A 17925-nucleotide genomic window follows, 5' to 3' on the forward strand; every position below is an offset into this window, starting at 1 on the left:
TGACCCAGGTTATATAGCTAGTCACAGTTTGAACCCAGACTATCTTCCCACCCTTAGTCTCTATACCCTTCTGCCTCAACATACTCTTATTTAAAAAAAAAAAATTTTTTTAACATTTATTTATTTTTTGAGAGACAGAGACAGAGTGCGAGCAGGGGAGGTGTAGAGACAGGGGGAGACACAGAATGTGAAGCAGGCTCCGAGCTGTCAGCACAGAGCCCGACGTGGGGCTCAAACTCACGAACCGTGAGATCATGACCTGAGCTGAAGTCAGTTGCTTAAGCAACTGAGCCACCCAGGCACCCCTCAATGTACTCTTAGAATGAGTTATTGGATCCCCTGCCACAGAGAAAGTCAAGTACTGTTATGGATTAGTGGATTTAACAAAAAGGAGAAATTGAGGGGAAGAATGGCCAAGGACTCAAAGGAAGGGAGTCATAGGTCACTCCCTCAAGGTCATAGCTAGGAAAAGACACAAAGGGAAGAGTAGGCACAGGTCATGGCCAGTAGTGGGGTGGGCGATGGGGTGGGGGGTGGGGTGGCAGAATAGAAGAGTTCCCTCAAGATGCTGGTTCTACTCCATGTTCTAGTCCATCCCTGTGTGTCCTGGGCAAGTCAAGCTTATCTCTGGTCTTCCATTCCTTCATCTGTACAATAAGGGATTGGTCTCAGGCTTTTCCAATTCTAACATTCCAAAGACTAGTGACTTGTGGCATAAAGATTGGTTACAGAGAGGGAGAAGAGAGCAATGAGCCTTTCTTGGAGAAGGTGGGTTTTGAGCAATTATTTTTTTTTTTTTTCAACGTTTTTAATTTATTTTTGGGACAGAGAGAGACAGAGCATGAACGGGGGAGGGGCAGAGAGAGAGGGAGACACAGAATCGGAAACAGGCTCCAGGCTCTGAGCCATCAGCCCAGAGCCTGACGCGGGGCTCGAACTCACGGACCGCGAGATCGTGACCTGGCTGAAGTCAGACGCTTAACCGACTGCGCCACCCAGGCGCCCCTTGAGCAATTATTTAAAGCTGATTCTATAAGCCAGAAAAATGTTTAAAAGCCTAATTTTCATGATGCTTTTTCTTTTCTGGTATATCTTGTGTTTGTGTTCTCAATTACATTAACTATACCCAGTGGTTAAGGGGTGCCTAGCTGGCTCTAGTTGGCAGAGCATGCGATTCTTTTTTTCTTAAAGTTTTATTTATTTAAATAGTCTTTACACCCAATGTGGGGCTCAAACTCACGACCCTGAGATCAAAACTTGCACGCTCCTCCGACGGAGCCAGCCAGGTGCCCCCAAGCATGCGACTCTTGATCTCAGGATCATGAGTTCAAATCCCTGGGCATAGAGCTTACTTTAAAAAATAATAATAATGAAAACAAAAACAAAAACAAAAAAACCCAAACCCAAACAGTGGTTAAGTATGGGTTTTAGATACAGACGGCCTTCAGTTTGAGCATGGATTTTAACTTACGTTGTGAAACCTTAAGTATATTAGTCAAGCTAAGCTTCAACTGGGTCATTTATGAATTGGAGATAATATCTATTTAGTGTTGTGAGGATTAAGGGAAATAAACCCTCTAAGGCATTCGGCACAGGACCTGGCACACAGTTAAGTGCAATGTAAGTTAGAAGTTGGGATTTTATAAGGAGTTGAAGTAACCCCTGTCAGGGCTGTTTTCAGTCAGTGCCAGCATTCACTGTTACTTTAGGCCCATGAGTGCACTCTCATTGTTTGTGAGGTAAATCCATAGGACAAAGGGGAAAACAATGTCTCTAGAAAATGTGGTCCGAAGTGATTATTTCCCTGTATTCCAATAGATGGCACACCAGACCACTTCTGTTACTCAAATGCAAAATAGTTACTTCCCTGGACTCCAGGTGAGTTCTCGTAAGCCTCTGAAATAGCTTGTGAGAGGCCCTAGCAATTATACTTTCCATAAAAAGCACTGTCATGAAACTAATATAATAAAAGCAATTTATACTAAATTCCAGCATGAAGATGACTGCCCAAATCCAAGACATCTGCTCCAAGTTCACAGTTTTCATTTCCTCCTTTGCTTATCAAGAGGCACCACTAAATGCACCAGTGATCATAAGAGAAATATCGCTGTGCAGCTCGAATATTGTGGAGTGATGTATTACCTTAAGTGCCTTACAGAAGCACTATATGCATTATTTAGAGCATTGATTGTAGAAGGGTAGGGGTGGTAATTGCAGAGCTCCCTACTTGAGACAAAGAGCCATAGGAGGCCCCAGTCATCAAGGGGAGTGTATCACATCTCTTGGATAGGACGAGGAAGTGGGGAAGTCACTGCTTTCGAGGGAAAGAATAACCAAACCAGGCAGCACTTTCTCACTACTTTATTCCACAGGGAAAACCAGGCTTTAGCCCTTTACTCTTTCTGCTCCCACTTGCACAAAAATAGAAGATAATGGACGTAGAATTAGGGAAGGATGAGGGACTGAGTCTAAAAGGAGAATCAGAAAGAAGACAGTTCATGCTAATTACAGAATCATAAATCTTGCCATGCTAAAAAATTGCTGGATTAGATCTTTGTCAGCAAAATCTGGCTTGTCCCAATTTTTAAAAAAGTAATCTCTACGCTCAATGTGGGGCTCGCACCCAAGGCTCCAAGATCAAGAGTGGCATTTTCTTCTGACTGAGACAGTCAGGCGGCCCATGGCTTGTCCTGATTTTAACAAGAGGATAGAATTAAAATTATGAAAGGCCACTGACAATGCAGAGGACTCTCATAAGTAGAAAGGCCATTGTGTGGAAAGTGCTGATACACAGTTATCTTGTTTCACGGTCTTGAAATGTACTGCCAAAGCTGGCCTGTTTTCTCAAGGCAAACCTGCAGGCCGAAGGCTGATGATGCCTAATTATGCATCTGTACACATCAACCACAACTAGCACAAGTCCAAATGTGTGGTCTAAAGCTGCTTACAAAGGAAACATGATGTTACTTGACCAAACAGCTACTTCTTTAAAAAAATTTTTTTTTAAATGTCTATTTATTTTGGAGAGAGACAGAGTGTGAGCAGGGGAGGGGAAGAGAGAAAGACACATACACAGAATCCGAAGCAGGCTCCAGGCTCCTAGCTGTCAGCATAGAGTCCGACACAGGGCTCAAATTCACACATTGTGAGATCATGATTTGGGCTGAAGTTGGTTGCTTAACTGACTGAGCCACCCAGGTGCCCCCATACAGCTACTTCTTAACTAAACACATGACATGCTTTTGTGGACTAGATATTGCATGGGGTAAAATTTCCTGATCAATAAAAAAACAACTTTTGTTTTAGTTGACACACACTGTTATATTATATCCTGGTCATCTTTAATGTTTGTTTATTTTTGAGAGAGAAAGAGAGACAGAGCATGAGCAGGGAAGAGGCAGAGAGAGGGAGTCACAGCATCTGAAGCAGGCTCCAGGTTCTGAGCTGTCAGCACAGAGCCTGACGTGGGCTAACTCACGAACTGTGAGATCATGACCTGAGCCAAAGTTGGATGCTCAACTGACTGAGCCACCAAGTGCCCCATGTCCTGGTCATCTTTAATGAGGAGTATAGACCATCCATCCATATTGGGTAATATAATTCAGTTGGATGCCAGGAAATGGTTTGAGTTTTCAATTTCTCCTTCCACTCAATTGCCTTCTTCATGTTAACCTATCCTGAGTATTCACTTGTACATGAATATGAAAGAGAACAGCTACAGCTGAGATATCCCATACAAATAGTTTTAAAAAGGGATTTTTTTTTTTTACTGAAGTATAACTGTTATGAAATAAACTATATTTAAAGTATATAATTTATATTGCTAATTTATGTGATTTATACCTATGCAACCATCACCATAATCAAGAAAATGCTCCACAGATTAGATTTAGTTTCAAGTGACCATTATAGAATAATCCATGGGCTTACAAATCATGTATCTAGGCATGTATGCATCTGTACTCTTTTGAATATTCAATCTATTCATCTTACAAAGCCAATTATGATAACACCAGTTAATTAGAAAACCTAGGGAGAAAAAAAAAAACAAACCCTTGAAACTCCTGACCACTAAAAAATGGTGCTATATGCAAAAGCAGTCAAGCCAAATCCCAAAGAGGCCTCGCTTATTTTTCTAACCTCATACACTTGTACCTTAATGAATGTACTGGGAATATGTCCTAATCCAATGATGAAGCACAGTAAAGGTCTGCAGAGAAACCCTGAATTTAATTTGTAGCGAGCCCGGCCTCTCCTTTAACTCTTTCTTGCCTATATTTTCTGCCCTTAATTATATCTGTGGTTTCATCTTGGGAGGCAAACTTGAACCACCAAAGGGGAAATAAAATTCTATGATGTCATTCATAATGTGCTGTATTAAAGTTGCAAAGCAAAAATGCACATGCCCACCATAAAATGTTAACTATTCAATTAAATTCATCCAATGAAAGAAATAAATGTTGCCTAAAGGTCTCACATCATCAAAAAAGCTTTTTCGTTCCACCTACCAGAATGCCTGGCATTGACCTGCCATTCATCCGTTCCTTAGTTCAGACACTGCCTGCTTTGGCATTTTTAAAAAGGCTTTAACACCTTTGCTAATTGAGAGCCCATTTGAAAGAGGCAAGCTAAACATTTCATTTCTCCCTAAAGGGAGAAGATTCTACATTTTCATCAACTAGAAAACAAAAGCGGAAAGCATTTTACTTAACGATTTATTAGGAGTAAGAAAACAATACTTAAAACAGCACTGAAGTCTTTAAAACATCAGCTGTCCATGTTTTTGCATATGTCTGTGTTTTTAGGAGAATTTAGACAGCTTTAGTGAAGCGGCAAAACAAGTCAAGTTGCAATACTATGCACTCTCATTTGATATTAAGATTATAGAACTATAGGTTGTACTTCTGCTTTAATTTAAAAAAGTTTTCACAGATTTAGACTGATGATCTGCCATGATTCTGATTATAGTTATTCAATGTACATTAAAGAAAGAAAAAAGAGTAAGGTACATCTTTTGCTAAATGGGAGAGAGATAAGTGAGGACAAAATGGAGTACAAGACTGTGAATAAATACTTTGTGGATCAAGGTCAGTAAGGGAACTGTATTTGCTAGTATTAAATGAAACTCATAGTCTTATACCTCTAATATCTGGTCACCAGCCCAAAGTCTTCCGTCTCTGGCCGCGGCTCCTTCTTCGTAGACTTCGTGTATAACTATAGCATCCTAGAAAAAACAAATTCTTATTAATTTTCGACAACCATAAATGCTTCCTTACACAAACAACCAAACCATAGGCAGCGACCCATAAATTGCCATTTGCTAATAGTGTCATATTTTATGGGACCTGAAGGTAAATAAAATACACAGTTACCATATATTCCAAGGTATAATTAATTTTTCCTAAGTTTCTTATTTCATTCCTTTAGAACTGGCTTTGCCTAATATTTCAAGGTAAACTTCCCCCCTGTGTTTTACTGTTAACCTGTACATTGCTGCTGTGTATGAACTTGAGGTGAACTGTGCGTCATTCTTATTTTCATTTTATGGTATATTTTGAAACATGGTTTCAAGTATTTATTAGTATTCAAGGATTTGGCATAGATGTGTGGTCTGATTCAGGGGGTCTGTCAGGCCCATTACTTGGGCAATGAAAGAAAAGAACTTAAGTGGAGTGAAATGACCCTGGAGGATGAAGCATGGAGGAGGGGGAAGGGTGTTCATGACCCTAAGTAAGTGTAAGACAGCCGTGGGTTCCAATTCTGACCCACCATTGTGTAATCTTGGGCAAATTAACTCCTGAACTCAGCATTCTGAGCCATAAAATCAGGACAATACCTAAGGCAGGTAAGCTCAGGCTGAGGAAAGTATTTCATGGTTAGTGAATTAAAACAAAAAACTCCTATCTTTTCAAATTAATAACCTTAAATTTTAATCATCATAAAAATAACACATACCAGTGTAAAGAACTCAAGCAATACCACAGCATGTAGTAAACCACAGAAATAAACTGCCTCCTTGGTCTGCCCCTCAGTCTCACTCCCCAGAGACAATCACCATCAACAGTTTCCTAAGGATCCCTGCAGACAATGTACATCTCTACACCCAAATATTTCTATCATATGTACATATATTTTGGTGAGACTACTTTTAAAATATTCAGTTGAATATGTTCACACAACTTTCCCCCCTCATGTTAAGCAAGTAGAGGATTTTTATAGAGCTGAAAACTAAAGCAGCCAGAAGCCATTGGTTCTTTCTGCTGTTTATCAGACTGAAGGGCCTGAAAAATATGATGTTGGAAGGATTATGCCAGCTGTGTTGGAGGGCTGCTGGGAAAGGAAAAGAGCTTCTACGTGGAGACTAGAAACAGAGATCTGTGGGTCCCATGAGAAGTGCAGAAGCCCTGCACTGCCCAGTGTCCCCCATGCCACACCAGCCCCAGCACATGCACTGGCTTACCAGACTCTGCAAGCAATGGTCAAGGGGGCCACAAGCCATGCACAATGGATCCCACCTTGGAAGAAGTCCTGTGTCCCAAGCACTGGGGCTTGGAAGCAACAGGATTTCTAGACTTGAGGTCATGAAGGCTTGGGTAAGACGGGCTTGATGACAACTGGGGGGACTGATGATAATGGCCAGGGGCCCACCAATGATGTCTGGGAGTTTTGTGAGGAGACCAGAACCCTGAGAGCTTGAGGAGCCTACGAAATGACTGAGGGTGATTCTGCCTTGGCCCAGAAGTATGGAACCTCAGAATCAGAATTAAATTGACGTGAAGTCAAACATAAAGAAATATTTCTTGCAGAAGTATAACAAATAAGACAAAAAAAAAAAAAAAAAGATCCAAACCAAATCTACTTTCTTAAAAAAATAAATAGGGGCGCCCGGGTGGCTCAGTCAGTTGGGCGTCTGACTTCAGCTCAGGTCACGATCTTGCGGTCCGCGAGTTTGAGCCCCGCGTCGGGCTCTGGGCTGATGGCTCAGAGCCTGGAGCTTGCTTCCGATTCTGTGTCTCCCTCTCTCTCTGACCCTCCCCCGTTCATGCTGTGTCTCTCTCTGTCTCAAAAATAAATAAACGTTAAAAAAAAAATTTATTAAAAAAAAAATAAATAAAAAGGTTCTTATGTGAATTTGGGAGTAGAGAAGCAATACAAGAAAATACTAAGAAGTTCTACAACCAGATGACTCCACTGGATTCCAAATATCTTTCTCACTACTTTCATTTTATCATCACATGCTTCTGAAAACATTCTTTATTATAGCAATTATAAAGGCAGCTCCCAGGAGACAGGAGAGGTTCCCTAATCCAGACAATTTACATTACAGATTTTGTATCAGCAACAGATTTTAGACCATTCTTTGTTTTAACTCTGATTTATGAAATTTCCGGATGCAGGGAGCATCTAGACTGCCAAGAGTTGGTTCCTCTGAACTGCTTCAAGGGAATGGCTTTGTGAAAACGTGCTGGGTCAGTGGCTTCAGGAGATCCCAGCAACACTGCCAAGATGACACCAAGGGCCAGTTTTATGAAAGTAGTGCAGGGAGAAACTAACGCAAGTTCCTTGTAATGACTTGTGTCATGCTGGTGTTTCAAGTTTGGAGGCCAAACAGCCCCCCTTCATTGGACTGACAGAATCAGACTGAACTCCTACTAACATGGTGTTTACAGAGTTCAACTTCCAGCATAAACTTCTTTAATTTTGCAACATTACAAAAGTCAAATGGGAAATTTCTCTTCATTTACACTTAAATGGAAGAAAAATATCAACTGTAGTTTTTATTCCATAAAAGTAGCCCAGGGGCGCCTGTGTGGCTCAGTCAGTTGAGTGTCCGACTTTGGCTCAGGTCATAGTTTGCGGCTTTGAGCTCCACATCGGGCTCTGTACTGACAGCTCAGAGCCTGGAGCCTGCTTTGGATTCTGTGTCTCCCTCTCTTTTTGCTCTTCCTCTGCTCACGCTCTCTCAATAAATAAATAAATAAACAAACAAACAAATAAATAAGTAAAATAAACACACACTAAAAAAAAAAAAGTAGCCTGAATTAAAACCTCTTCAATACTTTCTGGGTGTTCAATGAACTCTTTTTTTTTTTTTTTAATGTTTATTTATTTTTGAGAGAGAGAGAGAGAGAGAGCGCACAAGCAGGGGAGGGGCAGAGAGAGAGGGAGACACAGAATTCAAAGCAGGCTCCAGGCTCTGAGCTGTCAGCACAGAGCCTGATGTGGGGCTCGAACCCACAAACTGTGAGATCACGACCTAAGCCGAAGTCTGGCGCTTAACCGACTGAGCCACCCAGGCGCCCCAATGAACTCTTTCTTTAAAGTTTATTTATTTGAGAGAGAGTGTGGTGTGCAAGCAGGGGAGGAAGAGAGAGAGAGGGAGACAGAATTCCAAGCAGGCTCCGTGCTGTCAGAGCCCAACACAGGGCTCAAACTGACGAACCATGCAATCATCACCGGAGGCGAAATCAAGAGTTAGACGCTTAACCAACTGAGCCACTGAGATGCCCCATAATGAATCTTATAAATAAAAGAAATATACTATCGCTCAAATGCTGAACTCCCTGTCAATCTGTTTTGTCCAGGAGTCTGTGTGAAAAACTCCCCATTATTTCTTCCCTTTTGCTTGACTACTGTCGTGATTTCTCTTAAAGTTATCAATGAAAATACAAGAAAACAGTAGACACTCTAACCTATCAATAGAAAAAGGTCACATTTCTTACCATGTGCCCTATGTGTTGACACTGGATTGTGAAGTTAAGGTTCTGCTCAGCTGTACTAAAAGGGGGTGCTAGACATGAGAGGTGGGGGCCAACAGGTAAATTAGAAATGTGGGCTGGTGAACTGAAAAGAAAAATAGATTTATTTTTTACAACTTACACAGTTGATAAGGTAGGACAAAATAATAAAAAAAAAGATACTGTATTGAGCTATTTTAGGCATCTATTTGACAAGGCCACAAAAAATTTTTACTTCTTACTTTGAAAAAATTGTGATTAGATGAAATAATGGGTCATTAATGAAAGACTGCTATTTATTGTTTTAAGGAAAAAATTTGGAGTTGATTATACACATGATTCTTATCTCCTCATTGTATATCCTCTTAAATTTTAATGCTCTTGAGCTGTTCAAGCAAAACTGCTTGTTGGCACAGTTCTGAGTACCTTCTTCTTCCACTCTTATCTCTGCATATTTAAGTAACATTCCTTCACCCTAGGATACCTCAGTGACTCCATCTACCAATACCAATGACTTCTAAAACTCATCTATTCCAGAAGCATTCTATTCATCATTTCCCTGTGGGTGGGTTGCTGGCTCACACTGAGGAGAGGCTATAGAGACAGATGATTATGAGCTAGGCCTCTGGAGTCAGATTTCTTAGTCCAAATCTTGGCCCTGCTACTTCTGGCCACGGGCCTTGGGAAGACTGTTAACCTCTCCCTTAGCTTCCTCATGTTTATATGGTTTTAACAATACTATTTGCACATAAAGCTTTATGTACAATGCCAGCACATAGTAAGGAAGTGGGAACATCTCATTTATTTTAACACCTCTGTGCCAGAGTTGCTGCACGCTTCCCATTCGTGCCATTCAATCCTCATAACAATGAAGCAAGTGCCGTATTATTAGTCTCATTTACAGTTGGGGATATGGAGGCTCAGAAGGATTCAGACTTGACCAGGTCTTTGCATCTTCTAAGTAGGGAAGATCACATTCCAACTTGGGACTGTTTAACACCAAAGCCTGTGTTCCTACAGCCATTGCAAGCATCTCACCTGTTTTGAATATTTTATTTTGCACTTGTATAGAAGCTAACCTGGGATTTTCCATATGGCATCAATTCTGTTGAAATACTGTCTCCTTAACTCCACAGCAAAAACCTAAAGGGCATGGGCTGATCATTTTGTAGACAGTGAACAAAAAGACAACTGGGGAAGTGAAAATTGAAGCCTCTCGCTTAATGAAGTGGGGTGATGATCTATGGACCTCACTTGCTAGTTAGGGGTTTGTGCTACACAAAACACGATGGTTAAGAACTCTCCCCAACCCAACATGGAGTCTCTCTCTCTCTCTTTTTTTTTTTTTAATTTTTTTAACGTTTATTTATTTTTAAGACAGAGAGAGACAGAGCATGAACAGGGGAGGGTCAGAAAGAGAGGGAGACACAGAATCTGAAACAGGCTCCAGGCTCTGAGCCATCAGCACAGAGCCCGACGCGGGGCTCGAACTCACGGACCATGAGCTCATGACCTGAGCCGAAGTCGGACGCTTAACCGACTGAGCCACCCAGGCGCCCCTCTCTCTCTCTTTTTAATGTTTTTATTTATTTTTGAGAGATAGACACAGCACGAGCTAGTGAGGGGCAGAGAGAGAAAGGGAGACACAGAATCTGAAGCAGGTTCCAGGCTCTGAGCTCTCAGCACAGAGCCTGATGCGGGGCTCGAACTTGTGAACTGAGAGATCATGACCTGGGCGGAAGTTGGACCCTCAGCTGACTGAGCCACCCAGGTGCCCCTAGCTCTCTCTTAATTCCATTTGTTGTTCTTGTCTCTTCCCTTCATTTTTTTCTATCTTCTTTCTATGCACCCATATTATTCAATGAATGATTTTTTTTTTTCTACAGGAGCAGATATAAAAGAAAATTATATACAAGTGATGCATTCATGTTTAAAATAAAGTGGTTCAGGGCGTCTGGATGGCTCAGTAGGTTGAGCATCCAAGTCTTGATTTTGGCTCAAGTCATGATCCCAGGGTCTTGGGATTGAGCCCAGCATCAGGGCTCTACACTGGGTGTGGAGCCTGCTTAAGATTCTCTCCCTCTACCCCTCTCATGCTCTAAACTAAACTAAACTAAACTAAACTAAACTAAAATAAAACAATAAAAATCTTTTAGTCCAAAACAACCCAGATTAATTTCTCCTAATTAATGGCAGACTTAAGAACCATTTACAGATGACCAAGACTGACATATAATCAAAAACTAATTTCCTCTTGGTAGTTGTGATTTTCACTGTGACAACAGAAATTTAAGTAACATCATCTTATTTACTGCCTGAGACAAGACCAACAATTTTCCTTTGGACACTCTAAATCACTCATTTGACTTGCCAACTCTGGATCCAGGGAAGAATCTGATCAATTAGAGAATCTCTCAGATATGGGTTTTCCTTAATCAGAAGGGTTAGGCAGGATTTCGGAGATGTAGGAAAAGTCCTCTGCTTATAAACTTCTCTCTTGAGGCACCTGGGTGACTTAGTCGGTTAAGGATCTGACTTCAAGTCATGATCTCACAGTTCATGGGTTTGAGCCCCGCATCGGGCTCTGTGCTGACAGCTTAGAGCCTGGAGCCTGTTTCAGATTCTGTGCCTCCCTCTCTCCTGCCACCCCCCCACTTGCTCACTCTCTCTCTCTCGAAAATAAAAATAAAAATAAAAATAAAACATTAAGAAAAAGCTTTTCTCTCATCAGTCTATGTCTGAAACACATTTAACTTGAGGAAAATTTCTTCATTCCACTAATTAGGGATAACATTAAAAAACAGACACCCAGGAAGAAGTAGCTGGCTCGCAAATTGAACATACTGTTTAAGGAACCACTGTTTTAATATCTCCATTCTTCAAAGAATACATATTTGTTTTTAAATACAGATAAAATATTACACATGGTATTACTCTCAAAATAATATACATTGAAAAGTTTCTCTCTGCACCTGTCCCTCAGCCACCATCTATCCCTAACTGGAGACAAATACTATTAAGTTTCCTGTGCTTTTTTAAAAAAAAGTTTATTTAGAGAGAGAGAGAGAACACGAGCAGGGGAGGGGCAGAGAGAGAGGGAGGGAGAGAATCCCAAGCAGGCTCCACGCTGTCAGTGCAGAGCCTGATGTGGGGCTTGATCCCATGACCATGAGATCATGACCTGAGCTGAAATCAAGAGTCAGATGCTTAACTGACTGAGCCACCCAGGAACCTTCAGTTTCTTGTGTATGTTGATATAGAGAGTCTATATATCTATATTTGGAAAGTACAAAGGCACCAAAGGCTTGAAGGTCATGGTCTCTTTTATCTGCTGCCCCCTTTTCTCATGAAATTCTACTTGAGCCAGCCAAATGCCACCTCTTCTATGAAACTTTCTCTGACTCTTTTCCCCTAACAAGGTTGATCAACCTTCCTGTGAGTCACTGCTCTATCCCCTTGTATTATTGAATTTATTAGTATCACAATAGCTTTTTCATGGATCTAGGTCCTATATTACCTCCTAGTCTTGGTGGAACTCTTCCAGACTGGGGGCTGCTTCCAACTCTTCTTTGTATCCTGGTGCTGAGCCCAGGGTAGGCACTGAGTACATGTTTGCTAAATGATTACCAAGAAATTGGTTGGAGATAGAAAGATACATCAAAATGACCCAGAAAGAGGCTGGTAGGGTATGTCATAATCTTACCTACCCAATCAAGCTTCATTCTTCCTTTTTTAAAAATCCCACCCAAGCTTCTGATGGCAAAATATTAGTGACACACAACCCACATACCCATCACAAATGGATATTAAATCCATGTGAATTTCTAAAGGATTTACTTTAGTTCAAAGAGCAATTTAAAGGAGCCAAGTACACGGGACTTAATTGTCATTGAGCCCCACAAAAATCACAAACTCCTCCAGGGGGATTTAAACATTGCATTGCTGGAAAAGAATTTCATAACACGTACTAATGTATCCTTAGAGTCAAAGTCATCAGACATTTCAGCCCATCCATTACCATATTCTTTACTGTTCAGGCTACCAACAAGTAGATAAAGTAACTCATAAACATACCAATCGTTCAGCAAAAGGCAATTTTATCATTGCCACAGTAGGCTCATAACACTTAAAGAAGCCGTGTGTTAGAAAAATTAACTAAGGGTTTCCTGTGCACTGAACAATATCAATAAGCACCCTTGTGTGGGTGAACTATTTCCATAGAATGAGATTTTATAGATTACATTTCTAAATGTTCAGTGGATTGTTCTAATAAGCATTTTAGAATAAAACTTTGATAAAGAATTATGTGGTAGATATTACTATAAAGGACCATATATATATATATATATATATATATATATATATATATATGGCTCAATTTTACTATTTGTAGGTGTGATATACTTAATTTGGATCACTCTAGAATTAAACCCAATCTTCGTTATACTCATAAAACCTCTGTTCCCACTGCCCTCAAAATAATCCTAGGTGGCATTTTAGCTACAGAAAAATTTCACATTAAATTACACACTTAGGTGGAAAACATATTACCAGTGATCCCCAAAGAGTGTCATGTCTTATTTCCTTGCTTTATGGGAAAAATCCCTGCTAATAAGAAAGACCCATGAGGACCAAAATAAGGATTAAAAAGATTATATAGAAAATGGGCATTGTTTTTGTCTGGAAGAAGCCATTGTTCAGATCTATGGTCTTAGAGGAATAATGCTCCTTTTAAACATCATTTAATAGAGTTCCCCTCTACGGTTGTCACGGTTCAGAAATCATACAGTCCTGTCTTTCCATATAGTAGACGACTTTCTCAGCAGGAAGGCCAAATCAATGAAGGGTGATAATATAGTGGGAGTAGTAAAATGCTCAGTCCAATGCTGTGCAAATCAAAACTACGTTCACTTCTACCTTGAAACAGATGTAGATGTATTAAGTTACTGATTTGTGATGTCTATTGCAGTTAGAGAGTTAAAAAGAAAACTGTTGGGGTACAACTGTGAAAAAATATGTCACTTTGAACAAAGTTGATAGGCTCCAGACTGTACTTATATAAGTAAAGGGATCAGTGTCTTAGAACATGATGCTTTTCTGTCCCAAATCCTTTGTGGCCAAATTCTTTGGGAAAAAAAAACAAAACCCTCAAAAACCAAGCTTCCTTATTATATTTCAATTAGAATGTGATTTTGAGGGGCACCTGGGTGGCTCAGTTGGTTAAGCGTTTGACTTCGGCTCAGGTCATGATCTCGCAGTATGTGAATTCGAGCCTCACGTTAGGCTCTGTGCTGACAGCTCAGAGCCTAGAACCTGCTCCAGATTCTGTCTCCCTTTCTCTCTGCCCCTCCCCCGGTCACACTCTGTCTCTCTCAAAAATAAATAAACATTAAAAAAAAAAAAAAAAAAAAGAACACGATTTTGAAAAAAGAGGGCAGGAAAGTGTAGAAGAAGGACCCAGAACTGGGAATGAGAGGAGTTAGTTTTTCTCACAGCTCTGCAGGTGGCCAATTTTGCAAGTGGTTCTCCATGCACTGCTTTGTTCAGGACACTTATCAGTAAAGCACAGAGTCAAAATACACGGTTTCTAGAGTAATTCCACCTCTATAATTTTAGACCTCTGTGAACTCATACAGCACAAAGTAAAGCGGAGAAAGCCACTGTTTTATGCAGATATTTAAGTCCTGCCTAGGAATAGTAGGACCTCCTTCTAAATGGCAGACCACAAGAATCCCAACTTTTACAGTCTGTGAGAGATCAGAAACATAAGGGTTTGGCTTGGGCTCTGTATTAGTTTTCTTTTACTGCAAAATTTAGTGGCTTAGGGGTGCCTGGGTGGCTCAGTCAGTTAAGCGCCCAACTTTGGCTCAGGTCATGAGGTTCATGAGTTCGAGCCCTGTGTTGGGCTCTGTGCTGACAGCTAGAAGCCTGGAGCCTGCTTTGGATTCTGTGTCTCCCTCTCTCTCTGCCCCTTCCCTGCTCACACTCTGTCTCTGTCTCAAAAATAAAATAAAATAAAATAAAACATTAAAAAAATTTAATAAAAAAAAACTTAGTGGCTTAAAACAAAAATGAATCATTTGTTTGTTCATGATTCTGTGGGCTGGCAGTGTGGGCTGGGTTCAGGGGGTAGTTCTGCTCCACGCTATCTCGGCTGGGCTCGCAAGAGTTTGCAGTCAGGTTGGCTGGGGCCTCAGCCGAGATAACTGGGCCCCTTTGCCCCCATGTGCTCTTTCATATGGGGTGTCATCCTCCAGGAGGCTGATCTAGGCTTGTCTGCAAGGTGGCAGTCTTTCAGGAGAACAAGAGCTAAGCTGCAAGACCTTGAGGCTAAAGGCTTGGAAGTTACTCAACGCCACTTTCACTACTATTGATCAAAGCAAGTCAATGGGCCAGCTCGAATTCAAGGAAAGTGGAAGGAACTGCACAAAATTTATGATCAATTTTAATCTCCTACAGACTCTATCAAGTCTGCCAGAGGAATTTTCCAGCCTGTAAACAATGGAAGGCAGCAACGTATGGTGGGAAGAATACCGGCTATGGCCACATAAACCTGTGTTCAGAGTTTAGCTCTGCCACTTATCATAGCTTTGTGATACTTCTATTAAGATATTTAGCCTCACTGGGCTAGTGTTCCTGTCTCTGTAAAATGGAACTAATAAATTCTTCCTTTTAGGGTTTGAGGACAAAATGAGATTATGTATATAATGTCAAGCAAAGTGTCAGCCAAATAGATGTTGAATAATTGCTAATGAAGGTTCCCAACACATATATATCTAAGGTTGAAGGGGGCCTATCTGGGACATAAAGGAAGGAATATAGATCAGTGGTCAAAATTCATGACTCTAAGTAGGAATGACACCAATTTCAGTCCATTTTTTGATTTCTATTTTTCCTATTATTATGGTGAACTGAGAATATAAGTGATTGCTTTTTTTTTTTTTTTTAAGTTTATTTTGAGAGAGAGTAAGAGAGCAAGTGGGAAGGGAAGAGAGGGAGAGACAGAATTCTAAGCTCTGTGCTGTCAGCACAGAGCCCAGCTTGGGGCTCGAGTTCACAAACTGTGAGATTATGACCTGAGCCAAGATCAAGGGTCGGATGCTCAACCAACCGAGCCACCCATGTGCCCCTAATAATTTTATTTTTTTAAATGTTTTATTTATTTTTGAGAGAGAGAGAGAGAGACAGAGAGTGAGTGGGAGAGGGGCAGAAAGAGGGAGACACAGAATCGGAGGCAGGCTCCAGGCTCCGAGCTGTCAGTGCAAGAGCCCAATGCAGGGCTCAAAGCCATGAACCATGAGATCATAAACTGAGCCTAAGTCAGACGCTTAACCAGCTGAGCCACCCAGGGGGCCCCCTGATGATTTTATTTTTAAGTAATCTCTACACCCAACGAGACATTTGAACTCATAACACCAGGATCAAGAGTCGCATGCTCTATTGACTGAACCAGCCAGGGGCTCCCCGACTGCTTCTTTTCAAGAAAGATTATGCTGGGAAACCTAATGTAAAAGGTGATAAAAGTAGAAATGCAAACATGTGCTATCTTTAATAGGAATGGCAGGACTCATGTCAACAAAGGCAGCTCTCTACTTTCCTTGTTACAGTGGGGCAGTACGTTGTTTAACCCAAGGATGGACAACTTAATGCACTTGTCTTGCTGGGGCATGTGTTATTATGCTTACATTCCATGTGTTTTGTAGATCTTTTTATATTTTTGAACCAATTACAAAGGTAGAAGGCAAAGATGATTCAAGACAAGTTGCAAAGATGCTCATCTTCCCCACCTTCAAACCCAGTGCTTTGATGCAAAAGGTATCTGGCAGACCCTCATTGATTCATGCATGAGAAGCAAAAAGTAAAGAGGTTATTTTCAGTATCTCATAAGAACATAGAGGACTTGAAGCAGAATGTAGTCAACAAATACTGTATTTTCTTTACTTGAAGATGACTTTTTTCTCATTTTGATTTTATAATTTGGATGAATCTCAGAGTCAAGTGTACATTCAATATACTACTTTCCCACTGTGGATACAATAAAAGATGATTACTTTAGAAGAAGTACAGTATTTGTCAAACTGATATAGTTTTGTTTGCAAACTTCATAGGTTGATTATAAATGTTTCTGTTCAGAAAACCTGAAGAAGTCACAGCTGTAAAAGGGAAGTCAGTAAGAGTCAAAAGAACTTACACTTTTAAAAATCTGGATACTCTCACTAATAAATTAGAGTTTGCTACATAGATTTTCTTTTTTTAAAAAAAGTGTTTATTTATTTTGAGCAGAGAGAGGGTGAGAGAGAATCCCAAGTAGGCTTTGAGCTGCCAGCATAGAGCCCAACACATGAATGCATGAATCATGAATCCATGAACCGCGAGATTGTGACCCAGCTGAAACCAACAGCCAGGCATTAATGGACTGAGACACCCAGGTGCTCCTAGATTTTCTAAGAATCTCAGAACACAGTCACCAATCAAACCCCATAAGACTCTGTTACAAAAGGAACCAAGAGCCAGTCCTTATCTCCTAATCTTAATTTATTCATCTATTCTAGTAGGTTTGGGGGAGGGTGTAAAGATTTGTACCTACCAAACACTTTAAGAGAAAGAAAATGGATCACAACATTTAGTACCTACTATTTTGGAATACTGAAATATTTTTGGGTGATAAACTATAGACAACATAAATAAGCATTAAATCAGCAATACCAGTGGCTCTTTTGACTAAAAGTATGGATTAAGTGATCAGTTATACAGGAAGCAGTAACACCAATCTGTGTGTGTGTGTGTGTGTGTGTGTGTGTGTGTGTGTGTGTTAAAGGAATGGACTATTTAAGCTAAAAGTCAAGCTCAGGGATTGCAAACTCTTCCACACTATAGGTAACTAAAATGTGGAATGAAAATCACAGCAATAAAACAGCTAATATAAGAATTGCAATGAATATATAAAAAGTTTCACATTTTAAGACTGCAAAGCTTTCCCTTCTCAAACTCAGAAAAGAAACTGTTTTATATTTACTTGAAATGGAATTCCCTTGCCAAGAATGATTTTGCAAAAGGTTGATATTCATCAATATGAATATAATTTTTCATACTGAACTATAGATTTATTTTAAGGAAATGGGATAATATTTGCATTATATTTTATAAGTCCCTATAGTTCCATCTGGTCCTTATTTACCTAAACTTT

The 17925-nt window shown here is 40.3% G+C and overlaps 1 protein-coding gene across 3 annotated transcripts in view; it reads right to left on the reverse strand.

Annotated features, from left to right (window-relative positions):
- PATJ (PATJ crumbs cell polarity complex component) overlaps positions 1 to 17925 on the reverse strand; it is a 364021-nt gene that overhangs the window by 42027 nt on the left and 304069 nt on the right. For all 3 annotated transcript variants that reach the window (XM_049618560.1, XM_049618559.1, XM_049618561.1), the window contains one exon: positions 5141 to 5224. In XM_049618560.1, coding sequence (XP_049474517.1) covers positions 5141 to 5224 — 84 coding nt within the window. The remainder of the gene's footprint in view (positions 1 to 5140; positions 5225 to 17925) is intronic.

This window comes from Panthera uncia, assembly GCF_023721935.1.
Source record: "Panthera uncia isolate 11264 chromosome C1 unlocalized genomic scaffold, Puncia_PCG_1.0 HiC_scaffold_4, whole genome shotgun sequence".
Taxonomy (NCBI): domain Eukaryota; kingdom Metazoa; phylum Chordata; class Mammalia; order Carnivora; family Felidae; genus Panthera; species Panthera uncia.